This window comes from Trichomycterus rosablanca, chromosome 2, assembly GCF_030014385.1.
Source record: "Trichomycterus rosablanca isolate fTriRos1 chromosome 2, fTriRos1.hap1, whole genome shotgun sequence".
In the NCBI taxonomy this organism is placed as follows: Eukaryota; Metazoa; Chordata; class Actinopteri; order Siluriformes; family Trichomycteridae; genus Trichomycterus; species Trichomycterus rosablanca.
In genome coordinates this window covers 27302237-27319436 of record NC_085989.1, presented here as the reverse complement: position 1 = coordinate 27319436, position 17200 = coordinate 27302237, and the positions used below count along the sequence as shown (strand labels likewise).

Here is a 17200-nt window from a genome sequence, read left to right as displayed (position 1 = left end):
TGTTTTTCAGTGAAATGGTTCTTCTCATAATGTGTCCAAAGTAAATTGCCCCTACATGTGAGTAAGGTGAAAATCTTGCTGGATTGGCGCCCTGTCCAGCATGTATTGTATTAGTGCCATGTGTGCGGTGTTGCTGCGTAGACTCTGGCTCCACAACCACCACCTTTTAACATGTCTTTTATTTTAATATTTTCTGTATTATACAGTACATATTTCACACTAAGCTATAATGTTAAGATTGAAATGTTGAGAGTTTTTTTTATTGCTGTTGTGTTTAGTACTGAAATGCCAGTGTTACCTCGTCTGTGTGTGTGTTTTTAAACTGGACTTTGTGTTTCTACAATCGTCATTTTGATGAAGTCGTGGGCAGATATGCTGGCTTAGTGGGTGGCACTGTCACCACACAGCAAGAAGGCCCTGGGGCAGTGGCGTAAGTACAGGGGGGGCAGGTGCACTGGGGCCCATGGCAGGAAGGGGGGGGGGGGGGGGCCCTCCACGACATGAACTCAACCACCCACCTCACTATATATATATAATAAATATATATATAAAATAAATATATATATAACATTTGTTGAAATATATAGCAAACACTGATATATATGAAATAAAACTGATATATATATATATATATATATATATATATATATATATATATATATATATATATATATATATGAAATTTGTTGAAATATATAGCAAACACTGATATATATGAAATAAAACTGATATAAATTTGTTGGCCCAAAGAATTTTTTTGCACTGGGGCCTATGAGCCCCTAGTTATGCCACTGCCCTGGGGTCCTTTCTGTGTGGAGTTTCCTCCGGGAGCTCCGGTTTCCTCCCACAGTCCAAAGACATGCAAGTGAGGTGAATTGGAGATACAAAATTGTCCATGACTATCCAAATTTTAACTGATGAATCTGACACGAATGTAGCCAACGTGTGTAAAAATGACGTTAAAATCCTAATAAATAAATAAATTGATGAAGTCTGATAAATAAAAACAAAGCTGTGACGTGTTTCCGGTATTTCCATGTGGACAGATTGGGGGATGAAGCGGTTTCCGGTGGCTGTGAGGCAGCTGTAAACATGGCGGAGGAGCTGCTGGAGGTGGTGGAGAAGTTACAGTCGCGACTCTCAGACAGCCAGGAGTCTCGTAAGGTAGAAAGTGGTGGTTCGATAGAATCGGTGGTTCGGTAGCAGACGCGTCCCATGTATTACTTTGAGTGGTTTTGGATGTGTGTCAGTGCAGCCGAACAGTTCTGCTAGTATAACAACTCACACGTAGTCATCAAATCGCTTAAGAATGAGTAGAGAAGTAGCAGCCGGAGTTCTGCATCACAACTGCTTTGTCATGTTTGTGTTCTAATAGATATTTTACTATCATGTCGGATTTGGTTTTAGTTGTGAATTGTTATGTGAAATGATAATTGTACTACTATGATTAAGCAGGCATTTAATCATAAAGTACTGACAGTAAGACAGGCCGTGATTGATAGGATTTACCGAACGAAATTAATGGCCTGTAAGAACATTTCACCAGAACTGTCTTTATCGATTCCCAATATAACTGTTTTTGATCATCGCGTAAATTGTGTTTGATAGTCAGCTAACTGTTTAGAACCAGGCCACGACGACACCATGTAGCTTCACCAACTTCCACCGACAACGTCGTTTTATCTCAAAATTAACATAATATAAATTTTCTTTGATGAGGACAGTACGTGGATTTTGTTGCCATATTTAGCTGTCATCTGCTGATTTCAGGTGCTTTCCTGACATAATTCTCTTGTCTTTATTTTATTATATATTGTGTCCAGCTCCTGAAGACACTCAAGAGGCTGGGGGAGCTGCCTATGACTGTGGACATCCTTGTTGTAAGATTATACAAACCTTACACATTTTACCATGACTTTGTTTCAGTGCCACTCATTTTCACACTTTTCATGACTAGAATATCACTAACTTCAATCTTATGAATGGAAGTATTGAAATGCACCTTTGCTCACCTTTGCAAAGCAGCCACCAAACAACTTGTATAAAACAATGCAAATTCTTAAAAATGCATTCTAACTTATTTTAGAGTGAAATAATTTAGCTTTAAAAGAGCCAGATTAAAAGCTGTCAAGTACGTTTTTGAGTAGTGAGTGCTGTATCAAAACAGTTATTCGTGTATGTTTTAAATTCAGTTATTCACAAACAGTGTAAAAGTTTAAGTATTCATATTCTGTCAAAACAGCTCTGACCCAAGACATACAAAGGAGTCCTGTGGTTTCTGGTAGCATTACATTCCCTGCAGGTCCTTCAGCTTTGGTATGTCTGTGGTGGATTGTCCTCTTTTGCAGGTACACAATGTGCATATGCGCATTCACATGATCTTGGACAAAATAGAATTAGTCTGACCAGTCAAGCTTCTTCCATTGCTTTGATGTCCAGTTCTGATGCAAACCTGCCCATTGTAGGTGCTGTCAATGATGGACAGGAGTTAGCACTGGCACTTTGACTGGCACTTTAACTATGCAGCACCACACACAAAAGGGACACATTCACTTTATTACCAGTATTTCAATTTTCTCCGATTGAAGCCACAGTAGCCCCTCTGTTAGTCTGTACCAGAAGCCATAGTCTTCATGTCCTATGGAATCAATTAGTCTTGGCTTCCCAACAACCTGTCGGCAGCTTAAGGTTGTCCCTCTTTAGGGCTCTGTTGGTTGGTGTTCGCCATGGCTGCCTGTTAGCACACCTTTATGTTTTGGAGTTCATCAAAGTCATCTGGCCATAATAATTTGGCACCTAACAGAGTCACTCAGCTGTCCATATCTGCTTCATTCAGCACATTCACATTGATAAGCTACCATCTCAACATTTAGTATATCCCTGACCATGACATACAACACTGTTATGAAGTTTTAATGAATCTGTTAAAATATTATGGTAACATTTTGCAAAAATACAATCTAAACAAAATGCTGCTGCCTAGAAATGTTTTTGCTTCGGAATGCATTGTGGTCAGGACTTTTCAAGGATTTTTCAAGCTATATGCGTGTATTTTTAAATTTTCTGATGGTTATGCTTTCTGACAATAAGTAATTAATATACACATTTCACTTATGTCTGTATTCTTTTCTCCCCCCACAGGAAACTGGGGTTGGAAAGACAGTAAATTCTCTGCGCAAACATGACGTTGTTGGGGAGACAGCAAAGAACCTTGTGGCCAAGTGGAAGAAGCTGGTACCCCAGTCTGCAGAAAGGTAAGCCATGAATGATACTTTGATATTGTGTATGGGGCACTTATTTTTCAACCCCACAATTTTCGCAATCCCATTAACCCTAAACACTCCTGCAGAAACCGTACTCCTTGCTCCAGCAGACACTTTGCAGAAATTAATAAACGTGTCTTTTTTAAACTAATTTTAGCATTTTATCTATATCACCTCATGAATAAGCCATTGATATCTGGTATTGACTAATAGGAGGGCTACTGTGGCTCATATTGCAGATTCTAATACTGTTGATGAGGTGAATGCATGCATTCATGTGCATTAAATCCTTTTGTGCATGGGGTTGCATAGTCACAGGCTGTCGAAGTGCCAATTTGGCCATCAGAGCGACTGGTCTGACAAATCCTGTTTTCTCCAAAAACATATTGATGGCTGGGCATGTGTGCATCATTTACCAATGTAGAAGATAGGATGCCCTGAATGATCATTCATCTTGTAATATAGAGAAATTAATCCCAATCTGGGCCTAATTGTGCAGCTTTTGTACAGATTAGACTGAGTATCAGCATTTTCTAATACAATATTACTGCAAAATCCTTTTGAGCTGTTCTGAATTCTGGTTACCAGAACTACTGTAAAAAAATAACAAGTGCTGTTCAAGCTGTAAAATTGTTGCAGTCCTTAAATAGGTGACTACTCACAAGATTCTCTTATGCATCAACAGAACTAGTAACACAAAAGACACACGCACCCACTCACGAACAGACAAGACCAGTGGATACAAACGCCCCAGACAACCTTCACCGCCACCAGTAAGGGAAGAGGAGGATGATGAAGAAGAACATCAGCACACCTACTCCCCGTCACCCATGCAGCACTACAGCCCACAGTACAGCCATGAAAATTTAGGAGGTTATCATTCAGAGGAGTACGAGAGTCCAGCAGAAGAGCCAGTACCTAGTCCCCCACGGAAACAAATCAGACAGAAGGAACCAGCACGAGATCATAGCTCCTCCAGGGAACAAGCAAGACAGAAACGACACACACAGGGTCAGAGTGAGTCTCGAATACGCAGCGAGGACAGAGAAAAGAAAGGAAGTGCAACTCACACGCCATCCAAACATAGTCGGCAGTCCACCCAACTAGAAAGTAAGGGAGAAAAGAAAAAAGTCAGTGATGGTAAGTGTTTGCATCCCCACTTACTTTAACGGAAATTGATTTCTCAATGTCATATTTGCCTTTGTGGTTGTAAGGTTTAGTACATACAAATCTAAATATACCATGTGTTTAAGAGGACATTTTATTTACAGGCAGAGAAAGACGAGAGAAGCCACAACCAGTGTCAGATAATAATGACGACGATGATGATAATAAAGCTCCCACCATGTCTTTTGAATCATTTCTGTCATATGATGAACCCTCGTCTAGTAAGAAAAAGAAGAAAGCTCCTCGACCGTCTCAGCCTGTTACTTCTGCTTCTTCAGGATCCTCCAAGTCTGGCAAAGCTAATGGAACTTGCTCTAAACAACCTAAGCCATCTACTAAACCAGTATCCATACCCAGAGTGCCAGAGAAACGAATGAAGGTGAGGTCTTAATTACTACTGCCTAACAAACTAAAAAGTTACCCAAAGTTAACTAAAAAGTACCACGTCTGGATCATTTTAGTCTGGTATCTTTTTGAAGTTTTCATATCTGCTACATCATAAGAGTGTGCACTTCATGGTCATGTAAATTTTTGGTTTTTTTTTTGTATCTGTTGGTCCTGGATTTTGTAAAGTTGCTTTGAGACAATGTCTATTGTAAAAAGCGCTATATAAATAAAGTTGACTTGACTTGAAATGTAGGTTGAGTCATTATCAGCGTGGACACAGTGCTGACGACTAAAGCATAACACAAAACAGTGTTTTTATTTATTATTTTATTTAGTAATGAAAAACGACTTATTTGCCTTAAAAATTATGGCAAGTCACCTAGGGCTTAAAGCTGCAAAGTATCCCCAAACATCACTACCACAATCATATTTAACTGCTGGCATGATGATGAGTCTTTATGTTTTTTTTGGTTAGCTGTTCTAACTGTGGAATCAATACTGCGGAACCTGTTCGAGAATAAATAAATAAATTGGATAAATTGTCTATGTGCTCTATGGTTCCTGTTGGTCAGCTGGAATGCATTGGTGCACACAATAAGGGAAGGGAATTTTTTAAGCTGTGCTTGGACCCCCATTTCTGTGTCAAAATATTTTGTAGCATGTAATTGTATCAGTTGTTTTTGTATCTTACACGCTGCTAACTTATGTTTATAACATGTTTGATTTTTTCTGCCAGGTAATTGAGGTTATGCCTATTTTACCTGATATCCCTTTGCCAGCGATTCAGCCCAACTACAGACCACTGCCCTCAATAGATGTCACCCCATTGTCCCCTCAAAGACGCAAAGGTTAGGCCTATTTAATTCACAGGCAGCCATTCACAACATTGAGTCTGACCTGAAAATTCTTAGGGCAAATCTGAAGTCAAGTTTTCCCTAATTTCATTTATGTCATAATGCTGTTGCTTTTTTCTTTTCTAGGTCCTGTAATGTGTGATGAGGAGGATGCTGGCTTTACTGGACGGCGCCTTAACTCCAAAATGGTGGTGTACTCTGGTTCAAAGACTTCATACCTGCCTAAAATGATGACCCTGTATCAGCAGTGCATTAGAGTTTTGCAGAACAATATTGACTGTAAGTACCACAACGATATTACATTATTGTAAGCCATTATTAAAGGCATATTGCTTGTTTATTTATCATAATATGTAATTTCACAGAAAGGGTCATGAGTTTTTAAATCACACCTAGGTTACAGCATGAATTAAGTCATTTGTTTAGTGTGGATTTAGTATTTAGCATTTTGCAAGTCCATGTTGTTAGTGTAATTTATACTGAAATTACTTTATTTTTAGACAAAGTGTCTTCTAGTGGATTGTCAAACACCTAAGCCTTTAAAAAAGAGAACATTTCTCCAGATTGATAAATCACTAAAATTCGTCTTCTAAGGTTTTCAAAATGTTTTTTTGATGGTTCACATGAATACAAGAAAAGCAGATTCAGTCTCTGTGTGTCGGCACTGTCGCCTCACAGCAAGAAGGTCCTGGGTTCGATCCCCAGGTGGGGCGGCCCAGGTCCTTTCTGTGTGTTTGCATGTTCTCCCCCTGTCTGCGTGGGTTTCCTCTGGGTGCTCCGGTTTCCTCCCACAGTCCAAAAACATGCAAGTGAGGTGAATTGGAGACACTAAATTGTCCACGACTGTGTTCAATATAAACTTGTGAACTGAGGAATCTTGTGTAATGAGTAACTACTGTTTCTGTCATGAATGTAACCAAAGTGTGTAAAACATGATGTTAAAATCCTAATATAACAAAGCAAACTGTGTGTCGGTTTATAACACAGAGTACCTTTATAAACCAAGTGAAAACAAACTTGTGTTACTATTTCAGATAGAATTGGTGACCAGATGTCAGTACTTACTGCTAAATTTAAAAGTGTTCACCATTGTAATGTGTAGTAGTATAATAATAAAAATGTAATATGTGCCTTTATATAAAAAAAAAAATATATATATATACTGTATATGCAGCTAATGTAAATTGACTGATGTGTACTATATTTGCTTCCTTAGCAATTGATGAAGTTGGCGGGGTGCCTTTTGAAATCTTGGGGCCTGTTTTAGAGAGGTGTACTCCAGAGCAGCTGTTTCGTATTGAGCAGTGCAATCCGGTAAACGAATACTTACACACACTAGTACAAAAATTTTAACTATTGACCTCATTCAATACATTTTTAGTTAGAAAATAACTTGATATTTTGTAGTTTTTAAAGATTCTACACTGTTTTATAACAAACACAACAATTTCTTACTATTATATACCGTTTCACCAGAGAAAATATTTTAGTTTTAGTTAATGGCCGGTGTTATGTCAATGTGTATACAATTGAATAAAAATATACAGCAAGAAGTCTCAGTAAATAGAAAAAGAATATTTGTTTATAGAATAAGATATACTTTATTTGTCATATATACATATACAGATGTACAGTACAATGAAATTCTCTCTTCGCATATCCCAGCTTGTTTGGAAGCTGGGGTCAGAGCGCAGGGTCAGCCATCGTACGATGCCCCTGGAGCAGATAGGGTTAAGGGCCTTGCTCAAGGACCCAACAGTGGCTGCATAGCGGGGCCTGGATTTGAACCGCCAATCTTCCGGTTGATAGCCCAAAGCTCTAGCCACTAGGCTACCACTGTCCCAATACTATATACTATACCACTGTACCAATGTTATACATACAAGCACGACAAATGTCTGTGTGCACTATTATTTAACCCTCAGTGTCAGTACTTCTAATAAGCAATTGTCAAGCCTATAATAATCAATTGTTACCTCTAAGCAATTTCAGTAAGTGTTAACAAGCTTCTGACACCTTTCTTATGGAATCTTTAGCCATTCTTCACGTGCAAAAGCTTCCACCATATTGAACATTGATGGCTTTTGGCGGCAACTGCTTTCTTTAAATTCCACTTTAAATTTTGTATAGGTTTTAAATCTGGACCGATTTTTTTTAAACCAAGCTTTGCTGACTTGGACATCAGTATTTTTCGGATTCTTTATCAAGAGTGGTGTCCGTGGTGCAATTTAACCATGAAATCCTGGGTTGTTAAGTGACCTTTTTATGGTTGCCACTGACACATTTGTCCCAGTCTTCATCGGGCCATTCTTTAAGTCTTTTGCTTTTTGTAAGTTTTTTCTGCTTTTCTGATGAGATTGCTAATGTCTTTGGACTACATTTGCTTTCTCCCACGGCCAGGCAGGTTTGCTTCCATTAGTTGGGAACTTCAGGGCAATACTTCCAATGTTGTCTCAAATGTTTAAGGTCTTGGAAATCTTATACCCATTCACTATTTTGGTAAAATGAAATAATCTCTCTCAGCTTGTGTGACAGCTCTTTAGTTTGCATGGTTGCAACACACCCTGAACACTTCAATGGGTGGTGTTTATATAACACATAACAGCTGATACAAATTAAGGGTTGTTATTGAGTTCCCAATAGTTTAATCATGTTGTAACCCTGCAGGTAATACAGACTGGTTGTAGGTTTTAAGATTAGCAACATTATATAGGGGTTAAATAATTGTGACTTGGCAGTATTAACAAAATATTCTGCTACTAAACTCTTACTACGTTGATTTCTATGTCTTCACTAGCAATGGGTGTGGCTATCCAATAGTTTAATTATATGTTAATTCATATTATCTGCATTCAAGGATTTTACTGAGGAATCGGATGATCTGTGGATGCGACACTGCCAGCGGGACTTTAAGACTAAGTCTCCTCAAGAGTACGAGTCCTGGAGAGAAATGTATCTGCGCCTATACCAAGAACGGGAAGACCATCTACGCAAGCTTACAAAGAACATCAGCTCAGCCCATGCCAATAAACCCAAAGGTATTACCAGTTCTTTCCATGAGGGTTTTACTAAAGAGTTTAGAGAAACTACATAATGATTATTTGATTTTGATGTGACAAAATGTATTTTATGCTAAAGCATATACATGAATGTGTTTACCGGCTGTATTTAAGTAAAATACTAATGGTAAATTTACTTTCCTTACAGGTCGACAAGTAAAAATGGCATTTGTAAATTCAGCAGTCAAGCCCCCTCGTGATGTTCGAAAGAGACAGGAGAAATTTGGCACGAAAGACGGTTCCACCAGCAGTAGCAATTCTGCTGCCGCTCCCATCCAAGTCAAGCAAGTTGATTTTATATACTTATATATATCTTACATGAGCTAGTTCACTCCCAGTCACTGTCAGATTGCACTATATAGGGAAAAGTATGTGAACACCCAATCAATAACATTTTATCCTAAACCATGTATAGTAAAATTAAGTTAATACCACATTTACTGATTTAACCTCCACTCTTCTTTCCAACAAACTACACAGTTAGCAATATGGTAGCAAACTGTAACTTTGTCTTGCTACATGCCAAGCCCAAATTTGATCTGTCAAACTTTAAAGCAATATCAATTACACTAGAGAATGTGTTTTCACTGCTCCAACTCCAGTTATGGCTTGCTTTATTCTACACCAGCCATGACTTGGCATTGCTCACTTTTTTCATGGTCTTGTGTACAGCTACTCAGAAAATCCCAGTCCTCGAAGATTCTGACAATTCGTTCTGACATGTGCTAACATGGCTTCCATATGCAGTTTACAAGTTGATAGAGCATTGTAACAGAGTTTTTATAAGTCTGTGTAGATACATTAACAAATATACTTGTTGAAAAATGCCAAGTCACTAAGATTTTTAGATTCTCTTATTTTACGGCTATTGTCTGTGTAAGAAGGTTGCATGGGTGTATAATTCTTTTTTGCACCTGGTAGTAATGGGAGGCACAAAATAGCTGAATTTGCTAGTTAAAAAGATGTCAACATACTTTTAGCCATGTAGTGTATTTTTGTTGTTTTCAAATATTGGACATGGTGTAGTGTGTTGTGAATTAGTGTGAACTCAGCCGACAATATTTAATATTGCATCTGTTTCAGAATCAGACCATCAACGTCATATAGCTCCCACAGTCAGTCGAATAACAATGGCCAGTCCTCCCACAGCAGCCCTGCCGAGTCCTCTTATTCTCATGTTCCCAGCAGCAGTGCCAGCCATAGTTCCAGAGACAAACCACAGGTCAAAAGTAAGTAATAAAGAGAAAATATTTCTGCATTTTACATTCAGTTTCCAAAAGTAATGATTTCACATCCTGTTTTTGCAGTACTTTACAGTGATCGTATGATCACAACTTTAAACATAAAATACTTATTAAACATTAATATGGCAAAGGCTCAGCTTTTTAATACCAGGTAAATAATTCTTATTATAATTTTATCCTCCATATACAGTGTATCACAAAAGTGAGTACACCCCTCACATTTCTGCAAATATTGTATTATATCTTTTCATGGGACAACACTATAGACATGAAACTTGGATATAACTTAGAGTAGTCAGTGTACAGCTTGTATAGCAGTGTAGATTTACTGTCTTCTGAAAATAACTCAACACACAGCCATTAATGTCTAAATGGCTGGCAACATAAGTGAGTACACCCCACAGTGAACATGTCCAAATTGTGCCCAAAGTGTCAATATTTTGTGTGACCACCATTATTATCCAGCACTGCCTTAACCCTCCTAGGCATGGAATTCACCAGAGCTGCACAGGTTGCTACTGGAATCCTCTTCCACTCCTCCATGATGACATCACGGAGCTGGTGGATGTTAGACACCTTGAACTCCTCCACCTTCCACTTGAGGATGCGCCACAGGTGCTCAATTGGGTTTAGTCCATCACCTTTACCTTCAGCTTCCTCAGCAAGGCAGTTGTCATCTTGGAGGTTGTGTTTGGGGTCGTTATCCTGTTGGAAAACTGCCATGAGGCCCAGTTTCCGAAGGGAGGGGATCATGCTCTGTTTCAGAATGTCACAGTACATGTTGGAATTCATGTTTCCCTCAATGAATTGCAGCTCCCCAGTGCCAGCAACACTCATGCAGCCCAAGACCATGATGCTACCACCACCATGCTTGACTGTAGGCAAGATACAGTTGTCTTGGTACTTCTCACCAGGGCGCCGCCACACATGCTGGACACCATCTGAGCCAAACAAGTTTATCTTGGTCTCGTCAGACCACCGGGCATTCCAGTAATCCATGTTCTTGGACTGCTTGACTTCAGCAAACTGTTTGCGGGCTTTCTTGTGCGTCAGCTTCCTTCTGGGATGACGACCATGCAGACCGAGTTGATGCAGTGTGCGGCGTATGGTCTGAGCACTGACAGGCTGACCTCCCACGTCTTCAACCTCTGCAGCAATGCTGGCAGCACTCATGTGTCTATTTTTTAAAGCCAACCTCTGGATATGACGCCGAACACGTGGACTCAACTTCTTTGGTCGACCCTGGCGAAGCCTGTTCCGAGTGGAACCTGTCCTGGAAAACCGCTGTATGACCTTGGCCACCATGCTGTAGCTCAGTTTCAGGGTGTTAGCAATCTTCTTATAGCCCAGGCCATCTTTGTGGAGAGCAACAATTCTATTTCTCACATCCTCAGAGAGTTCTTTGCCATGAGGTGCCATGTTGAATATCCAGTGGCCAGTATGAGAGAATTGTACCCAAAACACCAAATTTAACAGCCCTGCTCCCCATTTACACCTGGGACCTTGACACATGACACCAGGGAGGGACAACGACACATTTGGGCTCAATTTGGACATGTTCACTGTGGGGTGTACTCACTTATGTTGCCAGCTATTGAGACATTAATGGCTGTGTGTTGAGTTATTTTCAGAAGACAGTAAATCTACACTGCTATACAAGCTGTACACTGACTACTCTAAGTTATATCCAAGTTTCATGTCTATAGTGTTGTCCCATGAAAAGATATAATCAAATATTTGCAAAAATGTTAGGGGTGTACTCACTTTTGTGATACACTGTATGTTAGGAACTTTACAGTAGATAGCAGATTTAGAGTTATCTTATATATAATAATACCAATAATCTACTGACATATGTAGTAGTATATGTTTTTAGACATAGTTTGTATACTTATATATACAAACCCCATTACCAGAAAAGCTGGGACTTTTTGTAAAATGCAGTGTACATGTGATGTGTCAATTGTCTTAAATCTAGATTTAACTGACAAAAGTAGAAAGAAAAGGTTTTCATTTTGTAAATATAAACACATTTAGAAATTGATGCTTGCAACACATTCAAGAGTTGGGGGCATGTTTAGCACTGTGTTTCATCACCTTTCCTAATAATGAGACTTTTTAATTGTTGTGGAACTGAGGACACTAATTGTTGCAGTTTTGCAGGTAATTTTTTTGTCCATTTTTATTATTGTTCTGTATGTATGTATGGTGGTGAGCCATGGTCAATCATTGCTTGTATAGACTGAGCTATTGGTGGATCCTTCTTGTATACCCAGTTATGATTCCCTTACTTGTTACCAGTTCACCTGCTTATTGTGGAATGGTTCAAAAGACTTTTTACTCTTATTTTGTCTCTCTTTCAACTTTTTTAGTGTGTTACAGGCATTAAATTCAAAATGTGTTTATATTTACAAAATACAATAAAGTTGATCAGAGCATGTAGATCATGTTTTATTTTTACTTGTAAAATTGCATAACATTGGACTGATAAGTATAGATGAATTATAAGCTACATCTTCAGAAAGTAGTGATGCTGCCAGTTGCAATGCTAACTATTCAAGAAACCAACTGTTTTACATTATCAGATGAATACAGTACATGCCACCCTGATTAATAGATTGTTGAGGTTTTCGGTGCATGTAAGAATGATGTGAGTATATGCATTGTCTAATTTTGCCTTTTTTTTCTTTTCAGAAATTGCCCCAATGATGGCTAAAACTATTAAAGCCTTTAAAAACAGATTTTCACGGCGGTAAAGGAAAAATGAGACTGGTTTTACTTCCTAAGACAAAAAGTGAAGGCAAGAGGGTACATTTACATTACAGCAAAGCGTTTTTTTGTTTTATCTCAGTGCAGAGGATTGTGAGTGTGGAAGCAAATATCACTGGATGATGGGTGATTAGTTTGTTAAATGCCTCGTAGCAGGATTTTTCCCCAGTGTTCCTCATTTTCTAATTACTGCAGTCTAAACTGTCTCTGCACACAACAGACTGATATTGCAGAGAATACCAGGTCCTTAATTACAGCAGCTAAAGTGGCTAAAGTCATTTTTACAGACTTCTTCGCTCCTTCAAGAAAATGAGCAATTTTGCTTCACTGTAATGTAATGTACCCAGAAAAACTGTGGATTCATTTTTACTTTTAAGAAATGCATTGACACATTGGTTATTGTCTATTTTAAATACTTATAAGCATTACATACATGAAGATCACTGGAAAACACATGCAACAACATCACAGATTTTGATCTAGGATGTGGTAATTTCTCTTACTTCAAAACAGTTACACACTGTACAATACACTACACTACAAGGGGACATTGAATTTTATTCTTTTTTGTGTAATCTTTTTAAGCAAACCATTTTGCATAATGGCAAACCACCCCTAATAGTGTGATTGTAAATTTTGTTGTTTTAATTTAATTCACAGTTATCAAAATTCTGTCTTTGCTAGATATATATATGTTGAGAGAGAAAGAGAAAACGAGGGTCAGTGATCTGGACTGTAAAACATCCACTCAGCTATTTATTTTTAATCTATGGACTTGGTTTGGTCTAACTTGGTCCTAAATGGATAAAATGAAAGATGATGAAAATAATTTTAATGCATTTTAATAAATGTTATATGGACCTTTTAATAAAGTCTACATTTCCCCCTGATGTACTTGGTGTAGTAGATTTAATAAGTAATATCTGTATCAGTCAGTAGAACATGTTTCAACATGGGCTTGCTGAAATAGCCTATTTACTGGGAGGTGCATTTGATTTCAGTGCCTGTCCCCAGTACGAATGACTGTAGGAGTGTTGGGTCAGGAAGGGAATCCGGCCTAAAAACTGTGGTATGTGGACCCGATCCGTTATGGAGACCCCTGAATATAGAGCAGCTGAAAAAGTCAGTTGTCAGTACTGTGTATTTTCTTCAATGCTGAGTGGCACAGCCAACAGAAAGTGAAACTTGCAATAAATGAAGTGCAAAACGCTTATCACTTGAAACACTTACAATCATGAAAAAAAGAGCTTTTAACCTGGAACTAGTGATACTGTCTTTGGTGGGGTCATGAAAATAGTGCTACATTTTCTTATTGTACAGTATTAATTATACAGTATAATGAGGGGAATAAAAAAACATTGCTGTGCTTAAATGTGATTTATACCTCACTCACAGGTAATACAATGGGCTCAGAAACATTTTAAGCTTTAAAAGGAGTCACAACCTAGAAATGGTAATGAACTCCTGCTCTATTTAAAGGAACACTGAATCATAGTAAAACACCAAGTCACTTAAATTCCAGGGATATCAATCTGTCCAGTAAGGCAGCACAAGCAATTGTGAATTAATTTTACATGCTTTAGTGTAAATGAAAGTGACAACAGATGCAGTGCAGAGGGAACGGCAAGACATCCCCTAAAAAAGGAATGGTCTTGCAGGTGATGGCAACAGACAGTTACTCTATTTTTATCTTTTCTGATTGACTTTTCGTTACTTTTGCATTTTGCTACTGTCCTTGTCACTACTGCTTATAGGCGATGCATGCAGGCCATTCAGGTTGCACAGGCAGTCCAGCTCTTTCAGGATGGCACATCCATAAGTGGTGTCACAAGAAGGCTTGCTGTGTCTTCCAGCACAGTCTCAATAACATGGAGGATATGCCAGGACACAGGTCATTACACAAGGAGAGCTGGACAAAGCTGTAGAAGGGCATCAACCCAGCAACAGGACTGGTATCTGCTCTTTTGAAGGAGAACCTAACTTCATGAGGGTGGTGTAAGGGCCCAACGTCCTATAGTGGGAGATGTGCTCACAATTTAGCACTGTGCAGCTTAATTGGGATTTACCAGAAGACACCAGAATTGGCAGGTCTACCACTGGCACCATGTGCTCTGCAAAGAGGGGAGTAAAAATGTGACAGATGTGAAGAGTCTGGAAATGCTGTGGTGAAGGTTGTGCTGTATGCAACATCATCTCGCATGACTGGGGTCAGTGATGGTCTGAGGAGGCTTATCCTTGGCCTCAAGTGTGTAGGCAGCTTCTGGATGACCAAGGCATTCATGTACCCCAGCCTTAAATCCAATTGTGAACCTCTTGGACATTATGTATCGGTGTATATGACACCACCAAGTAGCGCTGCAGACAGGAGTATGCCCAGACATTGTTGGTAGTGGGAGTTACATTATGAATAGCTGTAATAAAATTTATGCAAACTAAATACAACACAAGTAAAAATTTATAAAATCATATTTTTTCCCATATTACATGCACAATATGTTACATGGCTGCTATTTATTAGTTTGCTAGATACTTGATTGCTGTCAACGTGACCCTTGACATTTTCGTGATGACACTGCAGGGTATTCTAAATAAAGGGATTTAACCAACTGAAGTATCTCATCTATTCTATGCTGCTCTGTCATTGTATGTAGAGAATTTAATTTGTAAATCTATTGATAAGATGTTAGCCAACTATATATGAAAATCAGTATTTTTAAACACTTTCAATTTCACCAATTTCAGTTCCCTTAACAGTACATTAAAAATCCAGCTTCTATTTGTAATTTCATCTCTCATCACATCTTTTCACACTTAAGTGGCCTAAAATGTATCAATTTTACATATGAAGTCAAATTTTACAAATAAAGTCAAAAAGTATTATCTAAGGTGTTGCATAGATGCTATCCAGTAAATCATTTTCTGATTTAACTTTAATTTTCTCGTAACTTTACTCACTGTCCGTGGAAAGGTGTTAAAAATGTTATAATAGCCAGTATTTTCCGTGGCTTTTCTCTGTGCTATAAAATGCTGTATTCAGCTGTTATGATTATATTAACAGATACATTATTCCCCCCCCCCCCACACACACAATAATTATAGATTTATATACATATATATATATTATAAATAGATTTTATTACTTGCCAAATTGAATATTCACAAATGTAGATTTACAAACAAGAAACCTTACTTCATTGTGTTTCTAAAAGAAGTGGAACTCTTTGTCACGGATCTCCAAATCTAAAAACAAAACAGCTATTAAACACTGAATATTTAAAATCTGTGTTTGTTTGGTTGTTTATTAGGATTTTAACGTTATGTTTCACACCTTGGTTACATTCATGACAGGAACAGTAGTTACTCATTACACAAGGTTAATCAGTTCACAAGGTTATATCAAACACAGTCATGGACAATTTAGTAACTCCAATTCACCTCACTTGCATGTCTTTGGACTGTGGGAGGAAACCGGAGCCCATTGGAGGAAACCCACTCGGACAGAGGGAGAACATGCAAACTCCACACAGAAAGGACCCGGGCCTTTCTTGCTGTGAGGCGACAGTGCTATCCACTTAGCCACCTGAATTCTGTGTAAGTTATATTTGTCTTGTCATGCTCTTGCTGCTTAATTTTTTTTTTTTTAAATATATATTATTTTTGATATTCAGGGCAGTTGTAGCCTAGCGGTCAAGGTACTGGACTTGTAAGCAGAAGGTTGCTGGTTCAAACCCCACCACTGGCAGGTTGCCACTGTTGGGCCCTTGGGTAAGGCTGAATTGCTTAGACCAGTGGTTCTCAAACTGTGGTACGCGTACCACTGGTGGTACGTGAAGCAGCATGAGGTGGTACGCCAGATAATCTCGGAAAAGTAATTACATGTACCGAAAAAATAAATCATTTAATAATTATAAATAAAAAATAATATGAAACAAAATGTGTAAATTACTAATAAAATCTAATTCAAAGTTCTTATAATTCTGTTTTAATAAAATCAGTTTAATTAAAACAAGTTGTATTTAAACTAATGTGTTTTTAAAAATATTCGGGGCTACGCAGACACCGTACTTCATTAAGTCTATACTTCACGTTCGCAGTTTCCATCTCGAAATTTCTGAAACGTTATTAGTAAAGTTATCAGTAAAGTGATCAGTAAAGTTATCAGTAAAGTTATCAGTAGCTCTCTCGCTTTTGTCAGAGCAGATCTGTGTTTGAATCTCACTGATCTCGTTCCTGACATCACCAGGCTGCTCCGCTAAACACGCGCACTCACTCAAATCCGAAAACACTTTCAGTATCGCGGAGAATGAGCGAGCGACACGCACGCACGCACGCACGCACACACGCACGCACGCACACACACACACACACACACAGAGAGAGAGCTAGAGCTAGTAGTATAATGACAAATAATTCAGAAATAAACTATAAACTTGTTTAATTAGGTTAAATCTGATTAT

The 17200-nt window shown here is 38.4% G+C and overlaps 1 protein-coding gene across 1 annotated transcript; it reads left to right on the top strand.

The window, feature by feature from the left end:
- The first annotated feature begins 1079 nt into the window (after positions 1-1079).
- On the top strand, positions 1080-13633 carry eloa (elongin A). Its single transcript, XM_063013289.1, has 12 exons — positions 1080-1164; positions 1824-1880; positions 3142-3254; positions 3949-4403; positions 4535-4809; positions 5554-5665; positions 5798-5950; positions 6888-6985; positions 8529-8709; positions 8879-9014; positions 9814-9959; positions 12669-13633. Exons 1-12 carry the CDS (start codon positions 1093-1095, stop codon positions 12728-12730), a joined length of 1860 nt encoding a protein of 619 aa, XP_062869359.1. The 5' UTR covers positions 1080-1092; the 3' UTR covers positions 12731-13633.
- Positions 13634-17200: the final 3567 nt, after the last annotated feature.